The following is an 18,754-nucleotide window of genomic DNA, read 5'->3' as shown; positions in this document are numbered from 1 at the left end:
ATGAGATGTTTTGACAGAATTTATCTTTGACAGGAATTAAAATTCATTATTCCAAAAAAGTTGTAATGGAGTATTTATCTTTTTAAAAAAATTACCACATTTTCTTCCTGCGAAGTAGGACTTAATGTAGGTTACAAAACAAAGAGATAAAAACTGAACAACAACCTAAAATGACAATACAATAATATAATAATAATAATAATAGCATGGAATGTTCTCCTTTGCCATCAGCAGGACAGCAGGATGAATGAATGCTTCCTTTGAAAGTCAGCAGGAAGATAAAGGGGCAATTATTAGTGTAGAACTGAACAGGACTTAATAAATCTCTCAAAGAGATGTTACATCACATCAATGTTTAAGAAAAAAACACTACCTATTTTCCAAAAGCACATTGTTGAATGCAAAATGGATAAAATTAATGCCCAAACCCCTACACTGATACTTCCTTGTGTTTTTATCATGGGATTAATGCATGTTTATAAAACTTAACACACATCAAAAAGATAGATTCAAGTGGGTAGCCGTGTTGGTCTGAAGCAGCACAACAAAATGAAATCGGAGTCCAGTGGCACCTTTAAGACCAACAAAGATTTATTCAAGGCATGAGCTTTTGAGTGCAGGAAGAGTACTTGCACTTGAAAGCTCACGCCTTGAATAAATCTTTGTTGGTCTTAAAGTTGCCACTGGACTCTGATTTTGTTTTATTACACATCAAAAAGGAACTGCATAACAGAATCAAATCTAACAGTGCCCACCTCCTGTTCGAAGAGCTGCAGCCAACATTTCTCTGCATTTCATTCGTACAGAATCCGATGTACTCGGAGCCCGCGGAAAAGAGGAGATGAAGGTTTCTGAGGAAGCATTAGCTTCCTCTCTCTTGCTGCTTGAATTACTACTGGAACTGCTGAATGGACAAAAGGATGAAAGTAATACCTGCTGTCCCATTAATCACTGCTCAAAGATAAACATCCTCTTTTGATAGGATATTTCAGTCACAAAGCAAAAATACTTGCAGTGCCTTCAACATCATCAACTATATTTACACTCATTGCGAATGGCAACAATAAATTTGAATCCACATTGTTTGAATCCACATAAAATTTCCAGTGACAAAATGAACGTTTCCTGCATCCCTACACCCCTATACTCCACTGATCTCCAAGAAACGCTACTCCTGAAGAACAATATAAAGAGGGTCTGCAGCAGAAAGGAGAAACCTATGGAAATTGCAAATTTAGCAGGGATTTAACCCACTATCAAGAAAAATCTTACTTTTTCAGCACCTGCCAATTTGTGGACTACTGAGACACAAGCTTAATTAGATACCATGAAGACTGAACAAAAACAATATGAAAATAAATTAACATATATAGTGCACTGAAAATACAGAGCCCTTGACTTTAACTTTTAGACAGAAAACCACTGGACTGAGTAGTCATAGAATCATAGAATAACAGAGTTGGAAGGGACCTCATGGGTCATGCACAACCTTTTTAAAGGATCTTCCTGGGCCATTCTATTACAGTAAAGCTCAATTAATCCTACAGGTGACTGTTTTCCCCTCTTTGTTACTCTAATTTTCAACAACCTGCGGATTGATTTAATTCTTATATTATTGGCCTGAGAGATTAAATACCTTTCTTCTCTTGCTTCAGGACTATTTTGTGATGAAGATGCCGTTTCCTTTTTCTTGTCTTCAGAATCTTTATCATTTGATGGACCATCTGAAACAGACATTTAAAAACTTTATATAGCAGCAAAATTTTGCATTTGTATATATCTAATGTTGAAGCACTATACATAGTTTCTCTCAGTAGTTCTCACAATATCTCTATAAAGGAGGTCAGTATTATCATTATCATACTGCAAACAGGAAGGCTGAAATTAGTAACTTGCCAAAGGCTATCTCATGAGTTACAGCTGAAATGAGATTTGAAGACTTTTCAGCTCACACTCTTAGTTCCTTCACACTTCACAGCAGCCAAGCGATGTTTCCCACTGAGTGTACACTAATGGGAAACTACAGCCAATCTGGAATTTTTGAGGAAATACACCCAACATAGAAGTTACATTACACTTCACATTTTAAGTATAAATTAAAATTTTGTGTAAAACAGCCATTAGCCCCATCACTTCAGATGAAATGACATCAAGACAAGAGCTAGCTCTTGTCTAAATATTTTAGCCCTGGCCTGGTAGAACACTGTCAAATGCAATCAGGTCTTTGTGGGACCTTAAATAGTGCCACAGGGCCTGCAAGAGTTGTGCCACTGGGCCCACAACTGAAGCTTAGAAACAATCTATAGCGTTGGCCTCCCTGTCTACAACCCACCAGAACAAATCTATTATTCCTCCCTCTTTTTAGTTGGGGAAGAAGGCAGTGGGAAATTAACCTAATTATTTTACATTGAATTATTAAAACTTAATTTAATGTCTTATTTATGCATTTAATCCTTTGTAAGCCACCTTAAGAGCCTCTTGTGGCACGGGATGGTAAGGCAGCTGACATGCTGTCTGAAGCTCTGACCATGAGGCTGGGAGTTCGATCCCAGCAGCCGGCTCAAGGTTGACTCAGCCTTCCATCCTTCCAGTTGGTAAAATGAGTATCCAGCTTGCTTGGGGGTAAAATGGTAATGACTGGGGAAGGGAATGGCAAACCACCCTGTGTTGAGTCTGCCAAGAAAACACTAGAGGGTGTCACCTCAAGGTTCAGACATGATTTGATGCTTGCACAGAGGATACCTTTACCCTTAAGCTACCTTGAGAAGGGCACGGTATAAATTTAATAAATAATAATAATAAAAAATATAAATATAGGTTAAAAGGTACACATTATTTACATATACAAGAATCAAATGTGTTTCAGCTAATAGCCTTCCTCAGTCATCAGTTAAACTGACCACTACATACATTAAACATATATAACTCATCACATATAGATTAGTCTAAAAACTCATAAAATGTAATATGAACCTTACTCAGAGATGTTCACCCATGGAGTAAGTGAAGGTAAATAATCTTAAAATACAACATGGGTAAATCATCAAGTTGTGGAATATTCCGTATCTGTTTAGGTCCAACCTGCTATGCTCAAAATTCAAACAGAGTGCTCAGATAGACTGAGAAACATCAGCAAATACTTCAATCGAGATATTAGTATAATATGAACAGACAAGTCAGATCTTTCTACAAACTTAACAGATGCCCTATTTCCAGAAAAACCTAACATTCTAAAAAAACAAAAAAGCACCTGTGAGGGACAGGCTAGATTCCACCTTGCCCTAAAAGTGGTTAGCTGTATCTAATGGAAGATTGGTGAAAGGGAAAACTGAAAAACACGTTAGTTTATTGGAGGGAAGTTTGGCTGAGTGAAGCTGTGGCAGAAAGGCAGCTTAACACTGAAAAAAGTAGATTTGACACAAGAATCTCAAACACCTAAGGAAACTGTTCAAAAGTTCAATTGAAAAGAAACTTTGTAACCTCTACCTGAATTATTCCAAAGTGACTTTCAAACATAAATAAAAGTTACCTCCTTGTTCACTGAACCTTGGGAATGGGTACATATGGTTGCCAAGAGAAAAATCATTCACACTAACACATGAGCTAAGATCTTGACTTATACATAAAGGAATAATAAATACAAGTGTTATATACTGTATTTGCCGGCGTATAAAGATGACTTTCCCCCCCTGAAAAAGCTGCCTCCAAGTGGGGAGGTCATCATATACGCCGGGTGCACTTCAGTTGGGATAGATATAGCTGCCCATAGTGGCCTCCCGATGCTCGCCCGGTGCCCATACTGTGAGGTGACCAGAATTAAGGGACGCCGAAGCGGAGGCGGCACCCCGGCATCCCCCCTGACTGGGCTCACCAATTCTGCTGCTGTCTTGTGAACTCCTCCCAGCTCGGAACTCGCTGGGCCCGCCAAACTTGTGCCTGCGTGCACGCCCCACCTCGCCACAGCAGCGACGGCCCTCTCTCCCACATAAGACTCTGAAGTGGGGGGGGGGGAGAGAGAGAGAGCTCCCGAAGGGCCGGGCGGGCAAGCAAGTGGCGAAAGAGTGGAGAAGGATGCTGGGGGGGGAGGTGCCAGCCTCTGCTCCCCCTCCCTTTCCCTTGGTGCACAGGGAACGCTACTCCTTGCTCTGCCCTCTGCTCACTTGCTCACTCCCTTTGTTTGCAGTTAAATAAGCAGAGGAAGCCGTATCAGTTCATTGCACAGAGGGGCCACCAAAAACTTGCAAGAGAGAAAGAGAGAAAGAGAGTTACCCCTCTACTCTCGCCTTTTTGGGGGGAAGGGAAGTAATCACTAATCCAAGCATACTTTTTTGCTTTCTTTTCTTTTTTTATGGCTCTCTCTCTTTCTCTCCCCCCTTCTGATGCTCTTTTACATTTTATTTGGTGTGTGGAAGGTGTGCAGAAGAGGGGCTAGTCTTATACGTCAAGTATATAACAAACTCTATATTTTGAGTGGAAATGTTGGGGGGGGGTCGTCTTATATGTCCAATCGTCTTATACGCTGGCAAATACGGTATGTTAGGGATGGGTCCAAAGTGAACCAAGGTACAAAATTCATAATGGATTTTGCCTTGTTTGTGGTTCGCAAACCCAACTTCAGGACAGGCATATTGGCATAAATTTCCAACAGACCGCTCCTTGCTGCTCAGCTGTTTTGAGGTGTCTTCTGCAAACTGTTTAACAGGACTGCAAAAGAAAGCCTTAAAACAACTACATGGTGGGATACATCTGCTCTTGATGTTCAGCTTTTCTTGTGCAACCCCATTAAACTCTGAAGAGACTACACAAGACATCCTGACACAACTTAGTAGTAGGGAGCAGGTGTTTCTGTTAAAGAGGCTGTGGCAAATAGGGTTTGCAGGGCCATGAACCAGTTTGTGTTCAACCACAAACCAACACCAACTGTATTTTTCCAATTCATGCCCACTCCTAATGTGGTGTAAAGGTAAAGAGCAGCGACCTCTAATTGGGAGAACTAGACTTGATTTGATTTTCCACTTCTCCACATATAGCCAGCTGGATGACCCTGGGCTATTCACAGTCCTTTTAAGAGCTGTTCTTGCAGAGCAGTTCTGTCAGAGCTCTCTCAGCCCCAGTTACCTCACAGGGTGTCTGTTGTGAGAAGAGGAAGGGGAGGTGATTGAAAGCCACTTGACACTACCTTGGCTACCAAGAGTGGGGTATAAAAAACAACTCTTCTTCTTCTACATGAATAAGGATATGAATAAATAATTCCAGTGTATGAATAAAGCAGTATTGAGTCACCAACTCCAATACCTCTGAAGTGTCTGAGTGAGAGGTGATAAGAAGAAGAAGAGTTTGTTCTTATATACTGCTTTTCTCTACCTGAAGGAATCTCAAAGCGACTTACATTCACCTTCCCTTTCTTCTCCCCACAAGAGACACCCTGTGAGCTAGGTGAGGCTGACAGTGCCCTGATATTACTTATCAGTCAGTAATATCATTAATTTGTGACAGTAATATTATTAAATGGATCTGGGCTACCCTGCTTGCTGGTGTCTCTTTGAGTGAGAGAGAGGGCTTGGCATGTGAACTGATTATGGCTCTCTCTATATTTCAAAAGAGGGAAGATTGGTGGTGAGCTGTGACTGCCTGACCTACCTGTAATCCTAAACCTGCATGTGGAGGGAGGGATACTGTGTGAGTGAAAAGGGGCATCACAACCCAAAAATAGAAGCAGCACCTGTAAGTTAAACAAATGAATACCCTCAGTGGCAGTTGCTAGGCAACTCACAAGTATTTGCTAGACTGTTCAAGCCTTTAGAGAAAGGCAGAGTATAAATGATGAAAATGAACACAACTGAAAATAGAGCACAGATACAAGGTGAGTGGGAAGGACAGAAACCTCAGAAGGGGTGATAAGTGGGTGCAGAATTAAGATGCAGGATCCAGCCAATCAATCATTACCATCTCCACTGTAGAGAAAAAAGGCTAGGCCTGTACAGCAACAGGACCAGTGGGCTCCAGTGACGTCTAGTGCTGTCAGCAGCCATTCAAACTTCTGGGAAAGGCCACATAACCTCTGGGGAGCTCTCATGTAACCCCTGGGTTCTCCAGAAGCCTTTCTGAGAATCTTTGTGTTATACACATATCAGTCAAGATTTATTTACCTTATAAATGTAACACTCCCTGGTTGATTTTGAGAAAATGTAATGACATAATATTAATGTCTTATATGTAAAATTCTAAAATTGTGTCATATTTTTCCATAACAGCCTTAATGCCCAGCTTGGCAAACTTTAGTTTTTTTAATTAAATAGGTTTTACATTGTAATGGATGAATAGTGGAGGAAGAACAACTGCCAAACACAAAGTTAGGACTCTGGGAAACATTCTCAACATGCCCAGTTTGCACAGAACCTCTCCAACACAAACCATACACCCCCTGCTCTTTACAGGTATTTTGTCTCTTTAAAAAGTGTTGTATGAATCAGAAACAACACTTCTGAGAGCTTCTGTTGCCCCACTGAGAAATATCTATACTGTAGTGAAAGCCAAACAAAAATTCAAGATGAAGTAATAAAATTTAATGGTTATCTAAGGCAGAGAGAAATGTGTAAAAGCCTGAAATACATTACTTCAACTGCAGAAGGGGGAAAAAGTATATTGGAGATATACCTAATAACTTCTTCCATGATTTAATAAGGGACTTTGCTAAAGATGTAACTTCTTCATCTGTGCTTTGTTTGCGTATCGCATTCACAGACATTCCAATTCTTGTAGACTGCAAAGACATGAAGCACAACTTATGAAACAGGTAGATACAAAAATTAGTTAATACCAGAGAAATAGCACGGAGCATACAAAATTTCACCTGTATGAAGACAGTAGAAAGCAATACAAAATTGCAAGCAGATTTCCAGCATACTTTTTTAAAAGCTACAACTACAACAAATTATTTTCATTCTTCTACTTATTAAGCCAACATGGTATGGCAGTTAAGAGAATCATATTAGGATCTGGGAGGCCTACGTTTGAACCCCAACTCTGCCATGGAATCTTGCAGGGAAACCACATATTACATACTCAGCCTAACCTATCTCACAGGGTTGTAGGAAGGCTAAAAGAGAGAAGGGGAGAATACTATAATCCACTTCAGGTTACCACAGGAGTAAGAACCTCCTCAAAAAATTATCTGGCTAATTGCAAACCATGTGTTAAAGAGTACCAAGAGTTTCAAGAGAGGGAGATGCCTGATTTAAGATCAATTCAATCTGAAGCTGCTTTTCAATTTGAAGATATTTAGAGAATGGAGGTGGGGAATACATTTTGTATAGTCCAGCTGACCTTTCAGACGTTGGGCTCTCTCAGTGGCAGCATTTCCCCTATTATGGAATTGCTTCTGTAAGACTATCTTCTAGGCCCCTTCCATTCTAGCCTTTCAAAAAGCTTATAAACCTGAATGTTTCACAGGATTTTTTGCTGATTCAGGTGGTCCTAAGAAACTCTTTAATATGGGATACATTTTTATTTTTCTTATTTTTGAACTGCAGGTATTGTTCGCGCCTTCTTAGTCACTCTGAATATCATTATTACAAGCATACATCTGGGCTGATCACAACAATATTTGACAGGTAAATTGCTTGGTTTAATGGTTAGGAGTGCTGACTTCCAATTGGGTGAGCTGGGTTTGATTCCCCACTCCTCCTCCACATGCAGCCAGCTGGGTGACTTTGTGCTCGCCACAGCATTGATAAAGCTGTTCTTACTGAACAGTAATATCAGGGCTCTCTCAGTCTCACCTACGTCACAGGGTGTCTATTGTGGGGAGAGGAAAGGGAAGGCGACTGTAAGCCACTCTGAGGCTCCTTCTGGTAAAGAAAACCGGCATTTAAGAACCAACTCTTCTTCTTTATTAATGCTATCTAATATCTTCAGTATTGAATGTTATATTTATGAATAAAATAAGAGTCCAGTAGCACCTTTAAGACCAACAAAGATTTATTCAAGGCATGAGCTTTCGAGTGCAAGCACCCTTCGTCAGACTATGATCTTACATGACAGGGAATATTTAAGAATGCGGTCCTAATCTGATGCCAGATAGCACCTTTGAAAAGCCATGATAATATTAATGGAAAAATTAAACCTGACTACACAGAGTTGTGTAAATTGCTTTATCTTTTATTATAAGTTATCACTAAATTGGGTTGGTTTAAGCCTAAGGAGGAACCATCAAGCAGACTATTAGAACTACTCTACTGCCATCTACTGTGCAAGAAAAATATTATATAACAAGCCGGCCATAATTTGCATTTCCTACAAGAATTTTCCTTTTCATTAACCCTTAATGGTTGTGAGCCTTACACAGATTGTTTGGGTTTGCAGCTTGTTTCAAACCTAATAGCCTCAATGGAATACTTCAGAGTAGAGCCAAATAGAATGCAGTATTGATCACACATGCTGTGCAATTCATATACAGATGATAGATGAAGCAGAGGTCTGTTAGTGACTTTTAGTCACAAGATATAGAGGGAACACTATGTCTGGGGTATTTCTAGTCATCAGAATATTTTGACCTGTATGTACATCAAATTTTAGCTTAATTTTAGCTTCATGGAGAAAGAACATATCAACATGGCCCAAGCCTCTTGTATTTACAATGGGTGAGCAATAATTAGTAGTGATTATATTATTATATTTATAAAGAAACATTACAGCATTGGAAAAAAAATACCTGTAATAACTCCAGTGTCATAGGCATATTCTTCAATTCTTTGAGTAAATCAAGAGCCCCAGCCTGTAAAAACATTGCAAAGGATTCAGAGGTGACTTGGCACATTTATGGTGGGGTTGCAGCTGACTCAAGTGAGCCAAATTCTAGAATATATAAAGATCACATTCTAATAGCTAAAAATCCAGAAACACCCAAATGAAAACATTGCAGAATCCAGCCCGTCCTACTCTTTGACACCTCTAAGCCTTCAGTCAGAATGTAATCTGCTTGAATTAGTCCTAGAGGTAGCTGGAAAGATGAAAAAATATAACTAGATAGAACAATGAACAATGTATGGCTTAGGGCCCTTATGCTGACTGAACCACCTCTTCCCAATATACTCTCAGATGCCAGATGTGTGTTCTTCAGCCTTCTCATTGTCGTGCCCTCTTTTAGGACTGCCTGTCCAGCTAGGTCACAGGCTTTCTCTAGCCTGGTATAGACTACAATCTCACAGGTTTCTAAATGTATGGTGAAGGACAAAAGACATAAATGTTCTGGCCTTGCCCCCTACCTTCGCATAATTGCTTGGTCATCTGCAAGGCACAATCAAGCGGAATACATAGCCAAAAAAAATCTCCCTACCCATTATCAGCAACACTTGAAAAACAACATCGCTGATCAAAAGAGAGGGGGGGCATATGCATGCCAGCTCCTCCTCCCTGGGCATTCAGCAAACGTGTGGAGCTGTCATCCATACTTGGCTCCTATGTCAAGGTAAAAATCTCTCAAAATGGTCTACAAGAGTGTGTAACAAGTGCTATAATTGGCTATATTGAAGAAGACATGCAAGACAGTTCTATTTCAGAAAACATTTCAAGGACGGTAAAATGCTTTGGATTTGGCTGCATTTTTAATCTACATGTTCTTAATTTGTTAGTGGACTCTTGTTTTAATGTGCTCTTGCAAATGCGAATAGATTTTGCATTATTAGTCTACAAAAACAGGGCACTATTTTTTTTAGTCATCATATATAATGATGATCAGCAAACAATCAGTGGAAGGTACTGGTAGCTGCCTGGGGAAGGCACTGGCAAACCACCCCGTATTGAGTCTGCCATGAAAACGCTGGAGGGCGTCACCCCAAGGGTCAGACATGACCCGGTGCTTGCACAGGGGATACCTTTACCTTTACCGGTAGCTGCAGATCATTCCAATGTCCTCCTTGCAACAGCAGTTCTTTTGGACGAGAGGAAAGATTATTTTCTCTTTTTGCCTGGATGAAAGGAGTGTCTTTGACCTCTTCCCCCACCTCACCTCCTTCAGGCATCCAACCTATGTGGTTTTCACTCATGTGTGCCCTTCAACCCCATTAATTAATTTTTCCAGGGTCAAAAAGGACAAGTGGGAGACAGAGAGCACAGGAAATGGCTGTGACTCTTGCATCCAGAGATGATAAAATCCAACTCAATGTTCTTCAACATAGTGAAGCAAAGCAAGCATATCACAAAGTATGAAGGAATATATTGCTGTCCAATGGAACAGAGTTTCAATCTTTTAAACCTGGATAGGTCCACCTGCTCGTGGATAAACTGAACTCACTTGATTTGGATTGTGACTCTCTTCTGGCCTTAGGAAAGACTGGTGCTTGTAGTTTGATTATTAGCCACCTTGTGGCAGAAGAATGGTGCAGTCTTCAAGAAGGGAAGTGGTGTGTATGTTTGCTCATATACTTTGGATATTCATACCTTAATCAATGCCAGTTACCATATTATTTCTATAGTATGGTGCCATGATACAGGAGATATGTTTTTCTTGGAAGAATTTTCATTTCCCCCCACTTAAAAGGCCATTTAAACCTAACAGCTAAGGAGGTCCACCAGTTAATTGTTATGTTTAAATGGCTGTCATTTAACACTTCAATTTTCTTTCCACATTTGAATCGGGGAGGAAACAATATCAAAGGGTTAAGTGGCTGCCAGCAAGCCATTTAAAATTAAAAGCTGACCCAACAGACCCCATGTCCCTTGGCTGTTAGGTTTAAATGACTGGCTCTGAACAGCCAAACTGAGCCGGCCTCAAATCTGGTAAATGTTCAAGGAAGACGCCTGCCCTGAACATTGGTTTGTGAACTCTGAACCAGCCCAAGTTCATAAACATGCCTATTTTTGAGCATTTCTTCTTTTTCTGTGTATTTTCTTTGGATCTGAAAAGAAAATTTCTGGATCCTCATCCGATTAACAAGCATGTTAACTCTTCTATCTATTATTTAATGGCTCTGCTAGCAGGCCTGGATTTTAATATAAAACAGTTCCACAGGGCATGCAAAAGGGAGCTCCTCTGCCAGGCATTTGGTTGAGGCCGACCCAAACCATTGCTTCCAATTGGCCCCCAAGCCCTCCCCCCACTACGACTGATACTAATCGGCCTTACCCACTGGGTCCCAGTAAGAGTTGAGCTGAGGCTCTTGCAATTTCGATTTTCTAATGTTATTGTTATGATCATGTAATTATTGTTATAATGTTATTACTGTTATCACCTGTTACTATATGTTATCTGTATCTTTTCCTGTTTCCTGTAAACTGCCCTGAGCCCTCGGGCAGGGCGGCAAATAAATAAATAAACAAACAAACAAATAAATATACTGCAATTAAACATCACTTGTTTTTAACGAACATTGAACAGCAATAACTTTTTTGATATATTGTTGCCTTTTTTTGTCCAATAAGTTTTAAGACCTAGGGGGGATATATTTAAAATATCCCCCAAATTTATAAACACACTATCTAACAACTAAAATTTCAGAAAGCAAATTATCCATCCAATTTGAAGATACTTAAGCAAATAATTATATTTATGAGCAAATTATGAAAGTAGCATCTCAAAATGCGGTCAGTCTCATCACAGAATAAGTTTTGATTAAACATAAACCATAAACTGAAGCACAAATTTATTGCTACTTTCCATATGCAACATTTACATATAAAACTGAGAACTCCTACAACAACAAATAGCTCCAGAAGATCACAGGATAACTGTTCTCTTTGCCTCTTTATGAAAAGTATTCCATTCTCAGGTGATGTAAAAGGCAGAAAGTGGGATTTAATTGACTTTTAATATACAGTATTTGCTGGTGTATAAGACTACTTTCCCCCCCTGAAAAACATGCCTCCAAGTGGGGGGGGGGGTCATCCTATACGCCAGGTGCACTTCAGTTGGGATAAACATAGCTGCCCATAGTGGCCCATAGTACTGTAATGTAATGTAACAAACTCTATATTTTGAGTGGAAATGTTGGGGGGTCGTCTTATACGACCAGTCGTCTTATACGCCAGCAAATACAGTATTGTAGGCCATTTCTGGCATTGGGGTGGGGAGGGGCAGGGGCATCAGAGTATAATGTCACAACTGGTGGGAGTGTCTAGGTGATGCCACTTCTAGTGACATGTGACTTCCGAGGCGTGGCGGAGAGGTGTGACCTGCTAGCATCACTTCTGGGGTTTCTCAAAGCCTGAAGAATGTTTCAGGGGTTTCTCAATGGTAAAATGGTCTAGTTCAGAGATATCCTCATTTATTTTAATGAGCTTAGAATGTAACTTGGCTTAAACTACACCATTAGTACCCCAAATCAAACTACTGTTTTGTTTAAAAAAATAAATGGAAAACTATCAATGCTGATTTGTGTAATACCTAGGAGAAACACAATGAGGCTACATAATATTAGAAAAGTTTAACATAAAGTGAAATGTCTGTAGGCCTAATGAGGGAGCACCAAAGTGTTCCTAAAATATTATATAGTTACAAAAATATATAAATACCAGTATGTATTAATAATACAATATACATTAAAACACCCAGAGGCTTTATACATAGCCACAGATAAAATCAAATACCATAAACATACTAGTGCCTCAGTGCCACTGACCAAACATATTTTGGCATTGATGCTTTTATCCGTGGTCTGACATATAAGTACAGCATATAAGAAATGTATAATGGATTTTGTAATGCTGGACAATGGACACTGTTCAGATAGTTGGTCACATGTATGGACTAGCAGCCCAATTAAAATAAATTGAGGACTCAGAATTCTGAAAAAGCAGGCCCTGGTCAAGGCAAGCATTAATCGTGTCCCAGCTTGCACTTTCAGCACCCACATCAGTGTCCTCCAATCAAATAGGAAACCATATACATGGAAACTATGCTGAGGTCCACTGAATTCTGTGAGTCTTTTTATAGATGATCTGCAGGGGAGAGGACACGCAGTAATGGGTTTAAACTACAAGTACAACGATATAGGCTAGATATCAGGAAAGAAAATATCACAGAGTAGTTCAGCAGTGGAATAGGCTGCCTAAGGAGGTGGTGAACTCCCCCTCACTGGCAGTCTTCAAGCAAAGGTTGGATACACACTTTTCTTGGATGCTTTAGGATGCTTAGGGCTGATCCTGCATTGAGCAGGGGGTTGGACTAGATGGCCTGTATGGCCCCTTCTAACTCTATGATTCTATGATTCTATTCTATAGACTGAACTACTACATCAATAGTTTTAAAAGGATAAACATTTCACCAAAGTAGGATCCAATTCTGGTCCAGCTGACTTATGAAAAACAGGCAATGCAACAAACCAGGCAGTATTAAACTTAAGCTGCCTATACATAGGATAAGTTGGTCTATATTTTGTAAATATTTAGAACTTATTTCAGTATTTAAGAATTGCCACTTAACCATAAAGAGGTAGTTAGTGAAAAAGTTATTTAGAAGTCTACTACACTTCACAGAATACTCCATATTTAGACTTGACACCACAGTATGGTAGCAATGCTTGTAATCTATATTAATGGAGAAGGAACAGTGCTTGCTGATACTCTCTTCCATTTACTAAACTGAAATTGTATCTAGTGAGAGGAAAAACTACTGCTTACCTTTTCTTCTCTAATCTTACTCAACTGCTCTTGATTTTTGAAAATCCACATGTGCAATATTACCTCTGCCAACTTGAACCTATTCATCACACAATAAGGTAATTTGTTACACTATTTATACTGCAGACCAAACATTTGATACTTGTAAATAAAGTATTTGCAAGCTCCATGCAATAATATATATGCAGTTCACTTGAACTTAAGTTCTGTTGAGCTACAACTGTTTTAGTGTACACTGGGCATGAACTAGCAGAAAACTCCCATGTGTAGAATAGCACCACGAGAAGGAGAAAGATAGGATGCGAAATGCCTAAAATTGGGCCTAAAATGTTTAGTTTTTCTTGCAAGTCCAAATTTTATCGCACTTTTGTTGCTATTACATCACTATGTTGTACAATTAAAAGTATTTACCTTCAACAAAGCTACTTTATAAATTCAACCATGGTAGTTAAAATCTTAGTAGAAAGTGTTGCAGAAGGTGTTTCATATATTTAATATACATAGTCAAAATATATGGATTTGTTATAAACTAAAAGTGTTATATATAAATAATAAGGTCAAATAAAGCTGCCAAGGGTCTGAAAGGAAGTTTCTGCAATGGTCATAGTCATCTCACCAAATCATCTTATTATGTAGCATAAAGATCTATTAAGATGCAAGAAGGAATCTTTTAGTGTTACCATTATATAGGTATTCCCTCCTGGGAGTCAGGCAATACTCATCAGGTATGTGTTGGTTCCAACAGATTTAAGTGCAGTTATGCAGGAAGAAGAGTAGCTTTGGATCCAACTAATTTTGAGTATATTACTGAGCATGACACCTGTCAGACCTTGATCATCACTTTCAGAAGACAGGTCAGAATCTCTCAAACACTACTTAAATAATCTAATAAGTCAGGGGTAGTCAAACCAAACTGCAGCCCTCCAGATGTCCACAGACTATAATTCCTATGAGCCCCTGCCAGCGTTTGCTGGCAGGGGCTCATGGGAATTGTAGTCCGTGGACATCTGGAGGGCCGCAGTTTGACTACCCCTGTAATAAGTCAACAGGCATATATGCACCTATAACTCTGAAAAACATGCAGGCTTAAATCCCACTAAACATTTTCACTGACAGAAGTATCCAAAGAAATATGGGGGTGTTCAGGGTGGTATGGCCATATCACACCTGCAGAATACAGCCCAGCAGCTGAACATGTTAGTTATACTAACAGATCATTTCTGACTTACATGGAATCTTACAAATGATGTGATCTTTCAAGAAAGCACTACTTTACACTGTATTGTTTTAATTATGCACACTTGGAAGGTACAGACTACTTGTCGATTGGCCTTTCTCTAGCCATTCCTTGACTTTTTAAAACTCTGTTTCATGTTTTTGGGCACATAAAATCATAGGCACGTCTCTTTAGAGACTTGCAGTTTCAAGAGTGATATGGAATGGGACAAGTCAGACACAGGTGCAAATGAGATCATGGGATCCAGGAACCAGGAAATTTTTGCCCTTGCAAGGAATCCCCAGGGTGGGAAGTTGCTTGATTATGAACATGTATACAGACGTACATGGTCATGCATGGTGGAAACACACCTGGTTGATCAACCAGAGTCTGGCCAACTACTGACATTTGGTATAAAGGAGAACCACTTATTCTGGTTTGTACATTATGGTCAGATCCTTCAGAAAACCTATGTTTTGGATCATTTTTTTGACTGAGTTGGGCATGGACTTTATGTGAAACTTTGAAACATTTCCTGGAGTCTGTGTTTCAGTCTGGTAATATAACCTCTGGATCAGAGGACCAAAAATCTGTCAGATGTTCTGACAAAAACATTGTCAGATGTTTAGATTGTATTACTTTCTTTCTTGCTTTGCATTGCTTTTATATTTGTATACTTTTTGCATATTTCTTTTAATAAACTTTATTCATTATATTTCTGTGGTGTTATCAGGGCGTTATTTGGCGCCAGTCTAAACCCAGTACCTTGGCTACAGCTACCAAGGTAATCTGGAATTCAGATTGCAAGTATCCTGCCTTGCAGGCCTGACTTCTTGATTAGTACCAGTTAGGGCTAGTGACTTAGTTTCTCAGCTGAGAGTTAGACAGAAGGACTGGTGGTGGCTTGTTACCCTGGGCAGTGAGGATTGTCTTTGCATTTGTGTTTTGTTCTTCCCTGATCAGACACTACACCTTGACAGTACTGCCTTATCAGCAGAGGAGCACATATGGGAAACATTTCTAGAACAGCCTGCAATGTGATCCCTCACCGTCATTGGCCATGTATAATCTTGTAGAACAAGCACTTATGTCCCTATTTGCAGAATAGATGTTCAAATCTAAACTAACCTTCAACCTCCTAAAGCAACCGAGAATACATATGCTCCAGTGATTATTTCCTCAGTTGCAAAATAAAAAATACGAGTCTATCAAAGACATTTTTAGGAGATGCTTTAGGACCATTCTATTTGCAAAGGCTTTTGATAGGGTTGAAGATGCAGGGGGCTTATTGTGTTTTGTGCATTTTTATTCCTCAACTTCAGGGAAAAGCAAGGTATAAATGTTTGGATAAATACATCCCCCCACCCAAACACACACAACTATAAAGCTAATCAGAACAATATCCCCCCTTCTCTGTTTTAAGAACATGTATTTCTTAATAACGATGTTTGCAACTCGAGAACCTACAGAAGGAATGAAAAAGGAAGACAGGGTAGGGGAAATAGTAATATTCTGAGGGCCAAATATGTTCGTTCACACTTGCTATAGCTATTAGTTGTGTTACAGAATGCCATAAAACCACTGTTGTTTATTTGATATTATTGAATTTTAACATACATATCATTATGTTCTATGTAAATCACCCTGAGCCACAAGGGAGCGCAGTATATCATAATATAAATATAAAAAACAAAATAAATGGGAAGCAACTAAGAAACTGAGATACTTCCCAGAAAAGCGCTGAACGTGATGACACACAGCCGCGTCCCCGACGCTACTGGCTCTTTAAGCCTCGGTTTCTACGTTCAGAAACTCGGCTGTTCAGCGGATCCATACTGCTGAAAGGGTTGACTCGAGAGTAACACCAGGCCCTCGGCCCATTCGTTGCCTCCAGCACCGGCTCAGGGCCCGCAGCTACGCCGGGCTCTCCCTCTCCCCTCCCGGCTCCAGACATGGTCGACCCTCAAAGCCCCACAAAAGGACCGCCGCGCGCGAATAGAGTCGCTCCCCCCCCCCCCCGGCCGCCCGTTGCTCCCCTTCGAGAAAAAGGCGGGCACCCAGCTGAGCTCGCGGCGTCGCTCATTGGCCGGCCGGCCGGCCGTTCAAGCCGAGCGCGCGAGGGGCCGCCGCGTCTCCCCCCCTCGCCGCCGGGCGCCTCTCACCGCGTTCTTCTTTTGCACCATCTTGTCCATTTTCTTCGCGATGCGAATGATGTCCTCTTCGGTGCTCATGGCGACTGAGGCGCCGGCCTCAGCGGCGGGGCGGGCAGAAACAAGCCTCTCGCCGGTATCGCCTGCCTCCGCCCACAGAAGCCGCGGAAGCGCCGGGACTCAAAGAGGGGGCGGAGGGCGTCCACAAGACCGCCGGGCCGCCGAACGACACGCGCGCACCCACCGGCCTGACCGCGGGGCGACAGCGGGGCTACAGCGGCGCCAGGCCGCGCTCATCGAGCCTCGGGAGCAAGGAGCGAGACCCTGCTTCGGCCTGCCGAGAACATCGATGCCGTGAAGAGGAAGGCGTCGGGAGGAGGTGGGGCGTCGGCAGGCCGCCCAGCGGAAATGGAGGACGCCTGCAATCAAGGGACTGCGGCCTCCTGCCTCGCTAGAAGCGCCCGGCAAAGAGCCCGCGCTTCTCTGAGCGCGCAACTGGGGAAGAGGGAGAAGTCGCGGAAGGGCGCCTTGGCCGCCGTGGAGCCCGCGCAGGGGTTTCTGCCGCCAGTCCCTGCAACAAGGCACAGGCGCGCTGGGGAGAATAGCTGGAGGAAATGGGACGCTTGTCCCCGTCTTGCCGTCACGAGGGGGTGGTGGTGATACTAGTAGGGATACTAGCCTCCGGGTGGGACCCCGCCTTTCCTGGAGTTCTTCAGATACAGTGAGCAGTAGCTCACAAAAGCCAAACATTCTGCTGGTCTTTATGGTGCAACTGGATTCTTGCTCTTTTTTACTGTTTTGAAGTAGGTTTAACACTCAGAAGCCTTAAACCTAATGAATCACAAGAGAATACAAAAATCGCATCAGCTTGGTGTAGTGGTTAGGGACAGAGACTTCTAAACTGGCGAGACAAGTTTGATTGCCCACTCCTCCCCTACGTGCAGCCAGCTGGGTGACCTTGGGCTCGCCATAGCACTGATAAAGCTGTTCTGACCCAGCAGTAATATCAGGGTGCTCTCAGCCTTACCTACCTCACAAGGTGTCTGTTGTGGGGAGAGGAAAGGTGATTGTAAGCCACTGACTCCTTCAGGTAGAGAAAAGGAGCGTATATGAACCAACTTTTTATTTCAGAGCAAGTTAGTGGTTATGGAAACCCTTCCTCTACTTCTCCACAAAAATCACTCCTGCCAGACTGTAACCTGCCTAAGATCAGTAGTTATTGGAACATTTGCAGCATTCTCTACATTATCTTTAACTGCTCCTGCAAAGCGGAATAAATAAAAGAGTAAGCCCTAAGGGGGAGGAGAAAGGACGGGCTCTGTCCGCGGGCCCAATCAGGAGCCGCAAAGTGGCTCCTGATTGGGCCCTCTGAGTGTCACTCCAGGGCCCAGCAGCCAACAGGGAGCTGCACAGAGCTCCCCATTGGCTGCTTGGCCCAGCCTCGCCTTGCCCACCCGGGGACTCACCACACACGAGAAGAGTTGGTTCTTATATGCCGCTTTTCCCTACCCAAAGGAGGCTCAAAGCGGCTTACAATCACCTTCCCATTCCTCTCCCCACAACAGACACCCTGTGGGGTGGGTGAGGCTGAGAGCCCTGATATCACTGCTCGGTCAGAACAGTTTTATCAGTGTCATGGCGATCCCAAGGTCACCCAGCTGGTTGCGTGTCGGGGAGTGCAGAATCGAACCTGGCATGCCAGATGAGAAGTCCACACTCCTGACCACTACACCAAACTGGAGAAGCTGCCTTCCCTGACAGTGATTACTCC

General features: G+C 41.7%; 1 protein-coding gene across 2 annotated transcripts in view; it reads right to left on the bottom strand.

Annotated features, from left to right (window-relative positions):
- TCEA1 (transcription elongation factor A1) overlaps positions 1–17,508 on the bottom strand; it is a 30,033-nt gene extending 12,525 nt beyond the window's left edge. The window contains exons 1-6 of one of the 2 annotated variants that reach the window (XM_077352414.1): positions 16,996–17,508; positions 13,618–13,696; positions 8,714–8,776; positions 6,658–6,763; positions 1,637–1,724; positions 756–904 (exon numbers count right to left, since the gene is read on the bottom strand). In XM_077352414.1, the coding sequence (XP_077208529.1) occupies positions 756–904; positions 1,637–1,724; positions 6,658–6,763; positions 8,714–8,776; positions 13,618–13,668 (457 nt within the window). In that variant the 5' untranslated portion in view covers positions 13,669–13,696; positions 16,996–17,508. The remainder of the gene's footprint in view (positions 1–755; positions 905–1,636; positions 1,725–6,657; positions 6,764–8,713; positions 8,777–13,617; positions 13,697–16,995) is intronic. The other variant, XM_077352413.1, reaches the window with a different exon arrangement.
- Between the last annotated feature and the right edge of the window lie 1,246 nt (positions 17,509–18,754).

Source organism: Paroedura picta, chromosome 9 (genome assembly GCF_049243985.1).
Source record: "Paroedura picta isolate Pp20150507F chromosome 9, Ppicta_v3.0, whole genome shotgun sequence".
NCBI classification, from domain to species: Eukaryota; Metazoa; Chordata; class Lepidosauria; order Squamata; family Gekkonidae; genus Paroedura; species Paroedura picta.
Note: the sequence above shows the minus strand (reverse complement) of the source record. Positions and strands in the feature narration are given on the sequence as shown.